This window comes from Mustelus asterias, chromosome 21, assembly GCF_964213995.1.
Source record: "Mustelus asterias chromosome 21, sMusAst1.hap1.1, whole genome shotgun sequence".
NCBI lineage: Eukaryota > Metazoa > Chordata > Chondrichthyes > Carcharhiniformes > Triakidae > Mustelus > Mustelus asterias.
This window is the reverse complement of record NC_135821.1, coordinates 75,523,212-75,540,728: the sequence shown is the minus strand read 5'-3', so window position 1 is coordinate 75,540,728 and position 17,517 is coordinate 75,523,212. Positions and strand designations below refer to the sequence as shown.

The 17,517-nt window shown below is 46.2% G+C and overlaps 1 protein-coding gene across 3 annotated transcripts in view; it reads right to left on the bottom strand.

The window, feature by feature from the left end:
• The window catches only part of LOC144509422 (CTP synthase 1), a 73,292-nt gene that overhangs the window by 27,169 nt on the left and 28,606 nt on the right, over positions 1-17,517 (bottom strand). For all 3 annotated transcript variants that reach the window (XM_078238287.1, XM_078238286.1, XM_078238288.1), the window contains exons 7-11: positions 16,689-16,769; positions 11,751-11,902; positions 6,017-6,149; positions 2,000-2,088; positions 656-750 (exon numbers count right to left, since the gene is read on the bottom strand). In XM_078238287.1, coding sequence (XP_078094413.1) covers positions 656-750; positions 2,000-2,088; positions 6,017-6,149; positions 11,751-11,902; positions 16,689-16,769 — 550 coding nt within the window. The remainder of the gene's footprint in view (positions 1-655; positions 751-1,999; positions 2,089-6,016; positions 6,150-11,750; positions 11,903-16,688; positions 16,770-17,517) is intronic.

Genomic DNA, 17,517 nt, shown 5'->3' with positions numbered 1-17,517 from the left:
CCTTTATCAATTGAGGGATTGAGTTTAGGAGTCCGGGGATAATGATGCAGCTATATAAGACCCTCGTCAGACCACACTTGGAGTACTGTGCTCAGTTCTGGTCGTCTCATTACAGGAAGGATGTGGAAAAGATTGAAAGGGTGCAGAGGAGATTTACAAGGATGTTGCCTGGATTGAGTGGCATGCCTTGTGAGGATAGGCTGAGGGAGCTCGGTCTTTTCACCTTGGAGAGACGTAGGATGAGAGGAGACCTAATAGAGGTATTTAAGATGTTGAGAGGCATAGATCAGGTGGACTCTCAGAGGCTTTTTCCCAGGGTGGAAATGGGTGCTACGAGAGGACACAGGTTTAAGGTGCTGGGGGGTAGGTACAGGGGAAATGTTAGGGGGAAGTTTTTCACACAGAGGGTGGTGGGCGAGTGGAATCGGCTGCCGTCAGTGGTGGTGGAGGCAAACTCAATAGGGTCTTTTAAGAAACTCCTGGATGAGTACATGGGACTTAATAGGATGGAGGGTTACAGGTAGACCTAAAAGGTAGAGATATGTTCGCCACAACTTGTGGGGCCGAAGGGCCTGTTTTGTGCTGTAGTTTTCTATGTTTCTAAACTCTAAATGAGGGTGCATTGTCAAACAATGAGTTGGATTAAATCTCTTACCCAAAAAAGGTTTCTTCTGTCTTCTGGCCCAAGCAATAGCGAGAATCTTTCCCTCTGTGCCTCGAAAGCCAAAACCACCGGGAACCAAAACTCCACTATAAAAAACCGTAAACACAATGGTGGTAATGCCACAGCAACCAAGATGCAATGCAAATACGGCAATTCCATGATTCGCTCTACTCATTATACTGGTTTCTTTCAAACCAACCCCCAGGGATTTTTTAAGGTGATGTTTGATTTTAAAAGTATCTAATTGGGAGAGACAAAACGGCGAATTCTCCCATTGTCTTCCTTCCCCTATTTTGTGATTGGTCAGTGTTTCACGACATCTACATGGGTGGCACAGTGGTTAGCACTGCTGCCTCACAGCTCCAGGGACCTGGGTTTGATTCCCGGCCTCGGGTCACTGTCTGTGCGGAGTCTGCACGTTCTCCCCGTGTCTGCGTGGGTTTCCTCCGGGTGCTCTGGTTTCCTCCCACAGTCTGAAAGACGTGCTGGTTAGATGCATTGGCCGTGCTAAATTCTCCCTCAGTGTAACCCGAACAGGCGACTAGGGGATTTTCACAATATCTTCATTGCAGTGTTAATGTAGCTGACTTGTGACACTAATAAATAAACTTTAATCTAGTTTTGACCCACTGAGTTTTCAGCACACTGTATCCCTCTGGGTTAGCTCAGCTAAATCTTTACTGAAAGTAACTTTATTCTTGAAACTCAAATTTTACGTTGAATACTTAAGAATCGCCACAGTACAGGAGGCCATTCGGTCCATCAAGTCTGTACCGACCACAATCCCACCCAGGCCATATTCCCGCAAGCCCAACCATTTACATTAGCTATTCCCTAGACACTAAGGGGCAATTTAGCATGGCTAATCCACCTGACCCGCATATCTTTGGACTGTGGGAGAAACCGGAGCACCCGGAGGAAACCCACGCAGACACGGGGAGAACGTGCAAATTCCACACAGTGACCCATGGCCAGAATTGAACCTGGGACCCTGGCGCAGTGAGGCAGCAGTGCTAACCACTGTGCCACCTAAACTTAGTTAACTTAAATTTCATGCTGAAGGGACAGTTTGAGTCTGAGGTTCGCGACATGTCCCCGTCTGAAAAGGTGTTGCAATCTTCATCGCTTTCAACTTTCCAGATGCAGCTCATTTACAGTAGCTAGTTTCCCTGACACTATGGGGCGTCCCGAGGGTATAAACGACACAATGTGTGCTGGCCGAAACAGCTAATTTGTTTTTTTTCACCTGTCCAGCAGGGTAGATGCAGAGTATTTTACCGGGACGTTTGTGCGGTATTGGTGGACAAGTCAGAAAGAGATATTTTTTGTGCTTACTTGGCACTGCACAGGTTCTGCCAGGCCTCATGGTACTTGACTGGTTCTTCCTGCTGTCTGTTAGGCTCCAAATCCGCAGAGTCAATGTACTGTGAAGATAGAAGAGACCTTTCACTCACTTCAGAATCGTACACACCACACTAATGCTCGCAGACTGATTAGCAATGTTTAAAAATCCACAATACGACGCTTAAGAAAACGTTTGTATATGCTATTCAATTTAGTATACTGCACTCAATGCTCATGATGCAATCTCCTCTACGATGGGGAGACCAAACGCAGACTGGGCGACCACTTTTCGGAGCAGTTCTGCTCAGTTCACGACACCAGCCCTGAGTTTGTCATTTTAATTCTCATCAACGGTCCCAACCTGTCTCCTGTCACCTTCCAATGAAGTTGGCCTCACAGCGCCAGAGACTCCGGTTCAATTCCGGCCTCGGGTGACTGCGGAGTCTGCACGTTCTCCCCGTGTCTGCGTGGGTTTCCTCCGGGTGCTCCGGTTTCCTCCCACAGTCCAAAGATGTGCTGGTTAGGTGGATTGGCCATGCTAAATTGCCCCTTTGTGTCGGGGGGATTGGCAGAGTAAATACGTGGGGGTTACGGGGATAGGGCCTGGCTGGGGTTGTTGTCGGTACAGGCTCGATGGGCCAAATAGCCCTCCTTCTGCACTGTTGGGATTCTATGATCAAGGAACAGCACAGTGAGACGCAAAAGCCCAGTCTGCAGGTACAACAGGTGATCAAGAAGGCAAATGGGATGTTGGCCTATATCGCAAGGGGGATAGAATATAAAAGCAGGGATGTCTTGATGCACCTGTACAGGGCATTGGTGAGGCCGCAGCTGGAATACTGTGTGCAGTATTGGTCCCCTTATATGAGGAAGGATATATTGGCATTGGAGGGAGTGCAGAGAAGGTTCACCAGGTTGATACCGGAGATGAGGGGTTTGGATTATGAGGAGAGGCTGAGGAGATTGGGTTTGTACTCGTTGGAGTTTAGAAGGATGAGGGGGGATCTTATGGAGACTTATAAGATAATGCGGGGGCTGGATAGGGTGGAGGTGGAGAGATTCTTTCCACTTAGTAAGGAAGTTAAAACTAGAGGACACAGCCTCAAAATAAAGGGGGGTCGGTTTAAGACAGAGTTGAGGAGGAACTTCTTCTCCCAGAGGGTGGTGAATCTCTGGAATTCTCTGCCCACTGAGGTGGTGGAGGCTACCTCGCTGAATATGTTTAAAGCGCGGATGGATGGATTCCTGATCGGTAAGGGAATTAAGGGTTATGGGGATCAGGCGGGTAAGTGGTACTGATCCACGTCAGATCAGCCATGATCTTATTGAATGGCGGGGCAGGCTCGAGGGGCTAGATGGCCTACTCCTGCTCCTATTTCTTATGTTCTTATTGGACACTTTACAGCCTTCAGAATTCAACACTGAGTTCAATAATTTTAAGTCCGTGTCCTCCCACTCCAGGTTACTGCTTTTCTCTTTGTTTTTTTTAAAATCCCCTTCTCGTTTCTCTTTTTTTCTCCCTTGTTTCCGCTTACGGATGGCAGTCATTCATCACTCAGCCAATCACACCTCCTCCAGACACGTCTTTTGTTTCTTTACTTGACCCCATTCAGCCGTGCCCCATGAAACTTCTCCTGCCCTCGCCCAATCGCAGAGCTTGCCTTTTGTCCTTCTCTCCACCCTCCCCGTTTCCTCTTGTTTAAAAGGTGTTACATTTTTAACTTTTTTCTTGGCTGTGGGATTGAAATGTTGGGCTGGGATTTTTCGGAGTGCTGCTGTCCGTGAGCTGCCACACAGCAGTGTAACACCGGGGGAAGTTTCTAATGTTTAAAGACGCGTCTTCCACCCCCAGTCTCGGCGGAAGCTCCACCTTCGGGAGCTACTGGCCAATCGGATGGCCCGCAGGTCAGTGTCCCAGTAGCACCATCCAGGAGTGGTGGCCCCTGCAGAGACTGCAGGGAGACCATCCACACTAAGGAGCCCAGTTAAACCCAGAGTTGGGGGTCTCGGTGAGGGAGGGAGGGTGGAGGCGGGCATATTTAAGAGTGTAGGGGGAGGGTTAAAGTGGGGGTGACATGGGCCAGGGAAGGGGTGAGGGGTGGGGTTCCTTCAAAGGGGTCACGACACGTAAAGAGGTTTTGCCCACACCTTGCTTGACAGCAGCCTGCACGGCTAAAGCTGCCTCCCACCCCCCCACTTCCCACTCTCCCTTCCTCAGACTTTGCCTCCTGCCCTCTCCTTCCCTCCGCCCCATTCCCCAAGCCTCACCTCCCACCCTCGACAACCGCACCACCCCCCCCCCAACGCTTCTCACCCTCGGCCGGAGCCTGTTCCTCCCCCGGCTGCTGCGTTTGCCTGTGCTGAACTCCGCTGAAGTCCTGGGCTCCATCTAAAGGCAGAGGTTGGACAGTTCAGGCAGCTCTGGAATTCAGTTAATACCTGCACCGACCAACCTCTGCAACTAGGTGGAGCCTGCCCAATCTAAAAGTACCTGCATGCTGAGTGAAGCTTTCATTGTTGATCATTATATATTGAGTGATGTATTTTATTTTGCAACTTATTTCAGCCAGGAATACACACTGCTGCACTTGTACGATACAGTATTTTAAACTTGTACATTGTTTCCTCCAGAAAATGTCCAAAATAACCTAATTTCAGCTTTCATAGAATCCCCACAATGCAGAAGGAGGCCATTCGGTCCATCGAGTCTGCACTGCCCACAACCCCAGCCAGACCCTATCCCCGCAACCCCACATATTTACCCGGCTAATCCCTCTGACACTCGGGTCAATTTAGCATGGCCAATCAATCTAACCCGCACATCTTTGGACTGTGGGAGGAAACCGGAGCACCCGGAGGAAACCCACGCAGACACGGGGAAAACGTGCAAACTCCACACAGACAGTGACCCACGCCGGGAATTGAACCCTGGTCCCTGGCGCTGTGAGGCAGCAGTGCTAACCACTGTGCCGCAGTTTTAACAACGATTCCTATGGGAATTCCCGATTCTTTCAAAGTCGTGATTTTCAGGAACGTAAACAGAAAGACTTGGTGCATTTTTGCTTTTCCTGTAAGTTATCCTGTTAATCACATAACAAACACTCAAAAGGCATATCTCGACACTGCGCGATTATTGCAATGACTGATGTTCCAATCCCATGTCAACTGAGAAAGAGATTTCTAACTTTAGAATTAGATGTTTAGAATATTTTTAATATTCTAATTTTAGACACCTTTACATCCACTGTTATTACTGCAACATACAAAATATCTGTGTGTATGAAATTGTGAGGCAGTTTGTGCCACATAAGATTAAATTTTCATCTGAAAAAAGATGTTGCTCTCTGAAAACTTACCTTAAAGCTCGTGCTACTGGCTACCTGGTAATATAACATTTGACAAGGTGCCACAGTGATTAGCACTGCTGCCTCACAGCGTCACGGATCCAGGTTCAATTCCAGTCTCGGGTCACTGTTTGTGTGGAGTTTGCACATTCTCCCTGCGTCCGCATGGGTTTCCCCCGGGTGCTCCAGCTTCCTCCCACAGTCCACAGATATGGGGTTAGGTGGGTTGGCCATGATAAATTGACCCTTAGTGTCCCAGGATCACAGAATCATAGGATCTACAGTGCAGAAGGAGGCCATTCGGCCCATCGAGCCTGCACCGACCACAATCCCACCCAGGCCCTATCCCTGTAGCCCCATATATTTACCCTCCTAGTCCCCCTGACACTAAAGGTCAATTTAGCATGGCCAATCCACCTAACCCGCACATCTTTGGACTGTGTAGGTTAGGGGGATACGGGACAGGGGGATACAGGGATAGGGGCTGGGTAGGATACCCTGTCAGAGAGGTTAGTGCAGACTCGATGGCCTCCTTCTGCACTGTAGGGATTCTATGAAAATATGATTTTGTTTTAATAAGGCTGAAAGGCATCTTTTTATTAAAAATCCATTTTGCTCAGTTTGTTACCGTTTTTAAGAAATTCAATAACAATGAGTGACTCACCTTGACTTCCAGTTTCTGGTTAATAGCCAGAGCAGAGTGTTCCAAAGCTTTGATCACAGAGGCATATGAGTCAGAGAGTTTGGTGTATTTACCAACTAACGCAATGGAGCAGTTTTCTAACGTGCGATCATACCTACATTTAACAATTAGGAGAAAAGTAGAACAGCGGTCACAGAACTGGAAGAACTGAATAAAATGTACAAGCTTCACATTTCAATCAATCCAGTTAGCATGGGATCGTCCGAGAGAGGAACTCACCTAATCAGGGAATTCCACTATCCAGCTAAACGAAGAAAGGATTTACATTTTGCATCTCAGGACTTTCCCAAAGGGCTTTAAGACCAATTAAGTCATTTAAAGGGGCGGCGCGGTGGCACAGTGGTTAGCGCTGCTGCCTCACAGCGCCAGGGACCTGGGTTCGATTCCGGCCTGGCGTGACTGTGTGGAGTTTGCATGTTTTCCCCGTGTCTGCACGGGTTTCCTCCGGGTGCTCTGGTTTCCTCCCACAGTCCAAAGATGTCAGGTGGATTGGCCATGCTAAATTGCCCCTTAGGTGTCCCAAGATGTGTAGGTTAGGGGGATTAGCGGGGTAAATATGTGGGGTTGTGGGAATGGGGCCTGGGTAAGATGCTGAGTTGGTGCAGACCCGATGGGCTAAATGGCCTCCTTCTGTACACCGTAGGGTTTCTAATGATTCTGTGAAAGAGTAGTTACTGTTGTCAGATTGGGAAACATAGCAGTTAATTTTCACATGGCAAAGTCCCACAGACTGCGTGTGGATTAAATACTGGTCCAGGAACCAGGAATACTCCTCCGCTATGTTATGACCATCGCCACAGTGTGTTTTATGTCCAGCTGTGGGGCTGACGGGGTCTCAGTTTTAACAGCTTCTCTGAAAAACAGCGTTTTGAACAGTGCGGCTGAAGACTGACATCTGTGATGGGGGAGGTGAATCATCCACTTGGCATTTCTGGTTGAAGATTGTTGCAAATGCTTCAACCTTACCTATTGCAATGAAATGGTGAGCTCCTTTATCATTGAGGATGGGGATATTTGTGGGGCCTCTTCCTTCAGTGAGTTAATTATCCACCATCATTCATGACTGGATGTGGCAGGACTGCAGAGCTTAGATCTGAAGTGTTGTTTGTGGAATCTCTGATCTCTTATCACTTGCTGCTTATGCTGTTTGATATGCAAGTAGTCCTATGTTGTAGCTTCACCAGGTTGGCATCTCATTTTTAAGTGGTGCTACTCCTGGTATGCCCTCTGCACTCTTCATTGAACCAGGGTTGGTTCTCTGGCTTGGTGGTAATGGCAGAGTGGGGGATACGCCAGGCCATGAGGTTACATATTGTGGTCAAGTACAATTCTGCTGCCGCTGACACCCCACAGCGGCTCATGGATGCCACTCTTGAGTTGCTAAATCTATTCAAAATCTATCCTATTTAGAATGGTGAAAGTGCCACATAACATGATGAAGGGCATCCGCAATGTGAAGATGGGATTTGCCTCCACAAGGACTGCGCGATGGTCCCTCCTACCGATACTGTCAATGACAGAGGCACTGCAGCAGGCAGGTTGGTGAGGATGAGGTCCCAGCCTAGCAGTTATGTCCTTTAGGACCCAGCCAGCTCGGTCTGTGATGGTTCTACCGAGCCACTCTTGGTGACGGACATTGAAGGTCCCCACCCAGAGTACGTTCTGCGGCATTGCACCCCTCAGTGCTTCCTGGGTGTTCAAACAAAGCAAGTGATGGAGTCACAAGTAGGCCAGACCAGGTAAGGACGACAGATTTCCTTCCCTAAAGGACATTCGTGAACCAGATGTTTTTTTTATGACATACGACAATGGTTTCATCATTAATATAAAGTTTATTTATTGGTCACAAGTAAGGCTTATATTAACTGCCATGAAGTTATTGCGAAATTTCCCTAGTCACCACACTCCGGCGCCTGTTCGGGTCAATGCACCCTAACCAGCACGTCTTTCAGACTGTGGGAGGAAACCGGAGCACCCGGAGGAAACCCACGCAGACACGGGGAGAACATGCAAACTCTACACAGACAGTCACCCAAGCCGGGAATCGAACCCGGGTCCCCGGCGCTGTGAGGCAGCAGGGCTAACCACTGTGCCACCGTGCCGTCCATTAGACTTTTAATTCCAGATTTCAAATGCCGGGATTCAAACTCGAGTCCTCAGAGCATTATCTCTGCATTACTAGCCCTGTGATAATAGCATCACGTCACTGCCTCCCCGATTCTGCAATGGAGGTAAGTTAATTCACAAAGCTGCTGAAGAATTCTGGCATGATGCAGGTGAGAGTAACAAAACCAAGTGTGATACATTGCACTGGCTGACTGGAATCACAACATGACAGCATTCTCGCAGCGCATTGCCACACGGAATTTACAAGCTCCGGTTGTGTCAGACTGAAAAAAACAAACTCAGCTGGAACCGTGTCTGAGGCGTCTCTTCACAAAGGACTTGCTTCAAGACTCACTTATCAACCGCATGCTGCATCCCCAACTCCCAAACAGATCAATACTGCAACCAACTAAACACTTGGCTGGAAAAGGGAACAATATCTCCCATTTTCCAATTCAGCACTTTACTGCACTATTGACTCAAGACAAAGTTCAACAATTCCGTTGTCTCTTCTTTTTCAGTTGGCAGTTGCTGGTGACTATTTTATTTTATCCATTTACGCTCACTTGGAATCAATCTATCTTTTTGTTTCTTTCCTTGCCCCATTCTCATTTCACTTCTCCCTGAACTGTCATCCCGTTTGTCATTTAATTTCTCCGACTTCCCATCCTATCACATCATGTGGAGGTGCCGGCGTTGGACTGGGATGGGCACAGGAAGAAGTTTCACAACACCAGGTTAAAGTCCAACAGGTTTATTTGGTAGCACGAGCTCTCGGGGCACCTGCTCCTTCATAAGAACATAAGAACTAGGAGCAGGGGTCGGCCATCTAGCCCCTCGAGCCTGCCCCGCCATTCAATAAGATCATGGCTGATCTGACGTGGATCAGTTCCACTTACCCGCCTGATCCCTATAACCCCTAATTCCCTTACCGATCAGGAATCCATCTATCCGTGATTTAAACATATTCAACGAGGCAGCCTCCACCACTTCAGTGGGCAGAGAATTCCAGAGATTCACCACCCTCTGAGAGAAGAAGTTCCTCCTCAACTCTGTCCTAAACTGACCCCCCTTTATTTTGAGGCTGTGCCCTCTAGTTCTAGTTTCCTTTCTAAGTGGAAAGAATCTCTCCATCTCTACCCTATCCAGCCCCTTCATTATCTTATAGGTCTCTATAAGATCCCATCTCAGCCTTCTAAATTCCAACGAATACAAACCCAATCTGCTCAGTCTCTCCTCATAGTCAACAGCCCTCATCTCTGGTATCAACCTGGTGAACCTTCTCTGCACTCCCTCCAAGGCCAATATATCCTTCCGCAAATAAGGGGACCAATACTGCACACAGTATTCCAGCTGCGGCCTCACCAATGCCCTGTACAGGTGCATCAAGACATCCCTGCTTTTATATTCTATCCCCCTTGCAATATAGGCCAACATCCCATTTGCCTTCTTGATCACCTGTTGCACCTGCAGACTGGGTTTTTGCGTCTCATGCACAAGGACCCCCAGGTCCCTCTGCACAGTAGCATGTTGTAATTTCTTTCCATTTAGATAATAATCCAATTTGCTATTATTTCTTCCAAAGCGAATAACCTCGCATTTGTTAACATTCTACTCCATCTGCCAGATCCTCGCCCACACACTCAGCCTGTCCAAATCTCTTTGCAGACCTTCTACGCCCTCCACACGATTCACTTTTCCACTTATCTTTGTGTCGTCTGCAAACTTTGTTACCCTACACTCAGTCCCCTCCTCCAGATCGTCTATATAAATGGTAAATAGGTGACCTGATGAAGGATCAGCGCTCCGAGACCTGTTGGACTTTAACCTGGTGTTGTGAGACTTCTTCTTGCACCTTATCACAGACCTCTTTCGCTGCTGCCTCCCTTCCCCCTTTCTGTTTTACCTACTTGCTTAAAAGCAGGATTATATTTCCAACCTATTCCTGTTAAGTGGCGCAGTTGCGCCACAGCACCAGGGACCCGGGTTCGATTCCCGACTTGGGTCACTGTCAGTGTGGAGTTTGCACGTTCTCCCTGTGGCTGCGTGGGTTTCCTCTGGGTGCTCCGGTTTCCTCTCACAGTCCAAAGATGTTGCATCTTAGGTTGATTGGCCAGATAAATTACCCCTTAGTGTCAGGTGTTAGTAGGGTTATGGGGATAGGGGCTAGGTGGGATTGTTGTCAGTACAGACTCGATGGGCTGAATGGCCTCCTTTCTGAACTGTAGGGATTCTGCGATATCATGGCTGATCTGCAACTTAGCTCCATATACCCATCTTTGGTTAACAAAACTCAATCTTAAGATTAAAATTATGACTCCACCGCCCTTTGTGGAAGAGAGTTCCAAACTTTTAGAACATAGAACAGTACAGCACAGAACAGGCCCTTCGGCCCACGATGTTGTGCCGAGCTTTATCTGCAACCAAGATCAAGCTATCCCACTCCCTATCATCCTGGTGTGCTCCATGTGCCTATCCAATAACCGCTTAAATGTTCCTAAAGTGTCTGACTCCACTATCACTGCAGGCAGTCCATTCCACACCCCAACCACTCTCTGCGTAAAGAACCTACCTCTGATATCCTTCCTATATCTCCCACCATGAACCCTATAATTATGCCCCCTTGTAATAGCTCCATCCACCCGAGGAAATAGTCTTTGAACGTTCACTCTATCTATCCCCTTCATCATTTTATAAACCTCTATTAAGTCTCCCCTCAGCCTCCTCCACTCCAGAGAGAACAGCCCTAGCTCCCTCAACCTTTCCTCATAAGACCTACCCTCCAAACCAGGCAGCATCCTGATAAATCTCCTCTGCACTCTTTGTCTGTGGAAGTATTTCCTACTTTTATTTGTGAAAGATCCAGCTTTAATTTTTGACCATGTTCCCCTAATCCTAGACTCTCCATCCAGTGGAAATAGTTTATCTCCAACAAGCCCATCCGCTCCCCTTAATATCTTGAAAACTTTGATCAAATCATCCCATCCTTCTAAATGCCGCTTAGGACAACCCTAATCTATTTAAACTCTTCTTGTAGCTTAACTCTGAGTCCAATTACCAGTCTAGTGAACTAATGCTGCCCCCTACCCAAGGCCAATATATCTTTCCCATCCTATTCAGTGGCATAACTATTCAGAATCCAGATCTCCCTCAGTATCAATCCATAAACAGATAAACCACACAAAGAAAGTTCAAAAGGTACTAATAACGATAGGTCATCAAATAACAAGAATATTTAAAAAATACTCATTCTCTCTCTAACCAACAAAAATAGCTGTTTTATTAAACCATAAAACTCTAGTTAATGTACTAATTACTGAGTACGCTTCGCAGGTGAGTGACGGGTTAAATATATTTTTCTTGAAGTCCACTCATATGAATAATTAAAAAGCAAATTAATCAAACCTGATCGTATGAAAACCATGTGGACATATCAAAAGGTGAAAGGTTACTCAATGAGGCCCTGGATTCCTACACTTTGAACACAAACCGAGAAACAACAAATCTATGTATTCTTGTGAGGAAATGAGCCTGTTACTGTCTAAAATGAAAGTATCTTTTTTACCGCAGACAGAGAGAATTGCTGTACCTATCTGCCATATCCTTCCACTTGTTTAGTAGTTTTCTGGGCTTCGCTTCGAATTCGAGGTTGAGCCTGTCCTTAAAATAGCCCACGACACCTTCAGCTTCGAGTAACAAGGGAACTCGGTAGAGGGAGCAGACGTCATACACACAAATGACCTGAAATCAAACAGAACTATTGAAGGTAATTAGAGAAAAATATCAATCTCGATAAACACCATGAATATGTAACCCGAGACTGTAAAATGCCCAACGACAGGAAGAGTTGGAAAAGAAATGTCTGAAGCGTCACCGGCAGAAGTAGCCCCATGACAATTTCACTGCAAACATTTCAAAACAGCCTTTTCAAAAAATGATGCGAGGAGAATTTGTTTAAAAATCAATATTTATCTTTAATCCAAAGATGTGCAGGTTAGGTGGGTTGGCCGTGCTAAATTGCCCCTTAATGTCAGGGGGATTAGCTGGGGCAAAATGCATGGGGTTACGGGGAGGGGCCTGGGTGGGATTGTGGTCCGTGCAGGTTCGATGGGCCAAATGGCCTCCTTCTGCACTGTAGGATTCTATGATTCAGACTGATTAAATTGAGAAAACTAAAGAACATTGCAGGCACAATGCCTCACCAGATTTTTCTGCAGGTTGTTCTCCCCTTTCTAAGATTCCTCTTCCTTTGAGATGCTCCACAGACTCTGCCAAGAATGTTTGAATATTGCCAACTAGGAGGTGAATTATCTGACGGGTGATGCCAGAAACGTGTGGGCATAAATATCAGGTCAGGATTGATAGGCTGACTCCTTAGTCTCTTGAAAGAAATGCCTGAGGCTTGATCTAATAAAGGTTAGGAAGGTTTTTTCAAAAAAAAATTATTAGTTTCACAGGTAGGCTTACAAAACACTGCAATGAAGTTGCCAAACTCCGGCGCCTGCTCGGGTACACTGAGGGAGAATTTAGCATAGGCAATGCACCCTAACCAGCACGTCTTTCGGACTGTGGGAGGAAACTGGAGAACCCGGAGGAAACCCATGCAGATAAGGAGAGAACGTGCAAACTCCGCACAGACAGTGACCCAAGCCAGGAATCAAACCTGGGACCCTGTGAGGCAGCAGTGCTAACCACTGTGCCACCGTGTTTTGGCAAGCGTGGATACAGAGAGAATGTTTCCTCTTGTGGGAAGAGCATAACTAGAGGCCATCAGTTTAATATAGTCAACAAGAAATCCAACAGGGAATGGAGAAGCAACTTCTTCATCCAGTGAGTGGTGAGAATGTGAAATTTATTCCACTGTAGGAATTGAGGTGAATAATATAGATGCATTTCAGAGGAAGTTCGACAAGCACATGAGGAGGGAGTAAATTTTTTAATTAACTTATGAGATGTGGGCATCACTGGCTAGGCCAGCATTTATTGCCCATCCCTAATTACCCTTGAGAAGGTGCTGGGGAGTTGCCATCTTGAATTGCTGCAATCTACATGGTGTAGATGCACCCACAGTGCTGTTAGGGGTGACCCAGCGACAGTGAAGGAACTTCAATACATCTCCAAGTCAGGATGGTGAGTGACTTGGAAGGGAACTTTGTGGTGTTCCCATGTATCTGCTGCCTTTGCCCTTCTAGATGGCAGTGATCGCAAGTTTGGAAGGCACTGTCTGAGGAACCTTGGTGAGTTCCTGCAGAGCATCTTGTAGATAGTGCACACAGCAGCCACTGTTTGTCAGTGGTGGAGGGAGTGAGTGTTTGTGACTGGCGTGCCAATCAAGCGGGCTGCTTTGTCCTAGATGGTGTCAAGATACTTGTTCACACTGGTAGATTTGGAAGACAAAAGATGGGAGGAGGCTCGAGTGGAACGTAAGCAGAGACAAAGTGGACACTCACTGGGTAGATCCTATGTAATCATATATAAAGGCAACTTGGGTGAATCACTGAAATAAAAGCAAAATACTGCAGGTGCTGGAAATCAGAAACAAAAGCAGAAAATGCTGGAAAAACCCAGCAGATCTGACAACATCCGCGGAGAGAAACAGAGTTAACGTTTCGAGTCCAACTGATTTCTTTACTGGTGAGTTCTTGCGCGACTGCTACTCAAACCATAGCCAAGATTCAAAGAAACTTTATACACCATGAAATTAGCCATTCCATCGCTAGTTCTTATGCGCCCATTAATGAGTGCCACCTCTACTTCTCTGGAGAGCAATTAGGAGAGGTATCTTTAAATAAATAAAAACCAAAACAAAATTCTTATGCATCCTGATGGTGTCCTTTTACAATGTGCAAAGTGTTCTGGCACAGATCTCGACATTAAAAAATGCTAAATGTATAACTCCTTTCCTGCAGCAAAACCTCCCAAGACAGTTCACAGGAACTTCTACACATGTTGCGTCTGTTGTTGACTTTCAGGTGACTCTTGAATTAATCTGCCCTCTTTCTAGCTTGACTTTACTGTAATACCAGCATCACGTTGGCACAACAAATACAACAGCGGCTCTGTAAGCAGAAAGCAGACCTTACTCTACAGAAAAAAAGATACTGGCATTCCCATTTCCAAACATTTAAATCCCTATGGGGCAGTAGCAAAGTGTTAATGTTACTGCAATAGAAATCTAGAGGCCTGAATAAATCCTCCAGAGACACAAGCTCAAAGCCCACCACAACAGCTGGGGGAACTTAAATTCAATTAATTAATAAATTTGGAATAAATTGCCAGTCACACTATAATGATCATGAAACGACCAGAACTTTGTAAAAACCAATCTGATTCACCTTTCCTAGCCGCTCTGGCCTACACGTGATTCCAGATCCACAGTGACGAACTGCCCTTTGAAATGGCCCAGCAAGCCACTCAGTTCTAGGCAGCTCACCACCACTACCAACACAAGGGCAATTAGGGGTGGATAATAAATGTTGGCCAAGCCAATGACACACACATCCCACGAACAAGTAAGAGACTACGCCAACAGTATTGAAGTCGGGAATGGGTTAATGAACGTTGTCACACTTAAGCATTAAGACCCGAACTCTGTGATTTTGTTGAGAACACTGCAGAGTTCATGTTTTCGTCAGAGTTCGGTGTTTTTCATGTCTGTACCAGATAAGAGGAACAGCTATTCTTGCTGTCTCCACTTGTTATTCATGAACGCGGTTAACCCAGCTCGAAATAAGCTAAACAGTCTCCATTTTCATGTACCTTTGTTTAACACGATGGAGTTGACATGTATGCCTTCTGTGATCGTATAACCATAGATTCATATATATATATTCATCATATATTATTCATCTTATACTGATATAAAGTATTATACAAACTTGTATGTATATCAGTTAACTTGTTTGTGCAAAACCTGTGATGTTGTTTCAAGGCTATAAATGACGAACAATCGTGGCCTTGGAGATTGAACAAACTACGCAGAGGAAGATACTGCTGATGCAACAAGAATCTCACCATGAACAATGACAGACATCTTAGAGAATTGCAATGTAATGGGGTGGGGCCCGGGACATATATAAACTCTGTTCTTACTTGTGTTCGAGGAGAAGGCTGGGGGTCCAATGTTAGGAACCTCACTTCTCCCACAATTGTGAAAATAAACCTGCACTTTGGTCCACTAATAGTGTCAGAGGTTTTTTTACCTACAACAGTATCATAGAATCCCTATACCGCAGGAGGAGGCCATTCGAGTCTGCACCAACAACAATCCCACCCAGGTCCTATTCCCCGTAACCCCATGTATTCACCCTGCTAATTCTCCTGACACAAAGGGGCAATTTGGCACGGCCAATCAACCTAACCCACACATCTTTGGACTGTGGGAGGAAACTAGAGCACCTGGAGGAAACCCACGCAGACACAGAGAGAATGTGCAAACTCCACACAGACAGTGACCCAAGGCCGGAATTGAACCCGGGTGTCTGCCGCTGTGAGGCAGCAGCTCTAACCACTGTGCCACTGTGATGGAGCATTGAACTGCTAAAGAGTTTTGGCACCAGTGACAGAGAAACATAAGGCTAGTTGCTGTGGAGTATAAACGCAATCTCAATGACTTGTCCCCCTTTATCAGCCTTCTGCATTACATCCACTGCTCCTGCCTGCATTCAGAGAGAAAGGAGAATGCAAGAAGTTGATTGTTGACATATTAAGGTTTAATTAACCAGCCTCAAAAAGTGACAGCATTCATTACAGTAAGCGTACTCTAGTCAAAGTCACCAAAACTGCTGGGAAACACTCAGCAGATCAGGCAACATCTATGGAGAGAAAAAAAGAAATAATATTTCAGGCTGATGATTTCAGCATTCGGAAAATTGTCAACCGGAAATGTTGGATAGGATTTACCACATTCCTGCGGCGTGTTTTGTAGAGTTTATTTATTCGTCACAAGTAGGCTTATATTAACACTGCAATAAAGTTACTGTGAAAATCCCCTAGTCGCCACACTCTGGCGCCTGTTCGGGTTCACTGAGGGAGAATTTATCATGACCAATTCACCTAACCTGCACATCTTTGGAGTATGTGAGGAAACCGGAGCACCCGGAGGAAACCCACGCAGACACGGGGAGAACATGCAAACTCTACCCAGAAAGTGACCCAAGGTTGGAATCGAACCCGGGTCCCTGGTGCTGTGAGGCAGCAGCACTAACCACCGTGCTGCCCATGCGGAGACAGCCTGCCATTGGCTGGTGGTGGGATCTTCTGGTCCAATCACTGTCAACATTGTCCCACTGTATGCACCCCGCCCCCCCCCCCCTGCCTCCTGCCCCCCACCCCCCAGAAACTCATGGTAGGCATTCGCTGTTGGCGGGACCAGAAGATTCTACCGGCACGAATTCTGTCCATTTACTCCGGTTCCCTCTCCGCAGATGTTGCTGGGCCTGCTATTTCCAGCATTCCTGTTTTTATTTCCGATTTCCAGCATCTGACCCTTTTCTCTCCATGAAATAACGTCTGCTTTTAATTTTACCTGTTCGGGTTCTACATGGCAGAACATAGAGATCTTTTCTTTTACAGACTTCTCCATGGGAGTTGTACACCGGCAAACAATCTACAGAAACAGTTAAGGCAACAAGAGAAACAGAGTTCATTAAAAGGTCGGATAAATACACCACAACCAAAGGAGAATGATTTCTGCTTTCACTGATGCATCTGAGGGGGTGGATGACAAGTCAGTAGAGCGTATTCACTCTTTTCGTTTCAATGTGTGTTAGCTGATGAAATACAATCAAGATGTTTTGAACCTCTATTGGTCAAGAGTACTTTACGATGGGAAGGTCCCATGGAGGGCAGATTATTTGACGCCATCACTATAAAGTCAGAAATGTTCACCATCTCCAGCACAAACATCCTTCAACGTAATAAACACAATAAAATGCAAAAGCAGCAAAATGGAACAATGTAGGGCAGGCCAGTATTTTGGAAGAATGAACAACGTAACTTACAGTGTAAAGTGTTCCCAGGTTACATCTTCTAAATCATTGTGGTTGACGTTATTTTTCGATGTGTGTCATGAACAGAACAGTTTTGACTCTCACTTTCAATGACAACCCACTGACTGAAGCCCATTGCTACAAATTAAACATCAGCAGCCCAGAGCGATACAACAGATTAGTTTTGAGTTGGTAAATTTGTTGGATAGTGACAGATTGATTCATCAGCAGAACTATTTAAGGTCCAAAGTAATCATGCTGAAGAATAATGACAAGTCAAATTTTATATGGAACTCTCTTTGTTTTAAGAGTCCCCACAGTGCAGGTGGAGGCCATTTGGCCCATCGAGTCTGTACCGACTCTCCA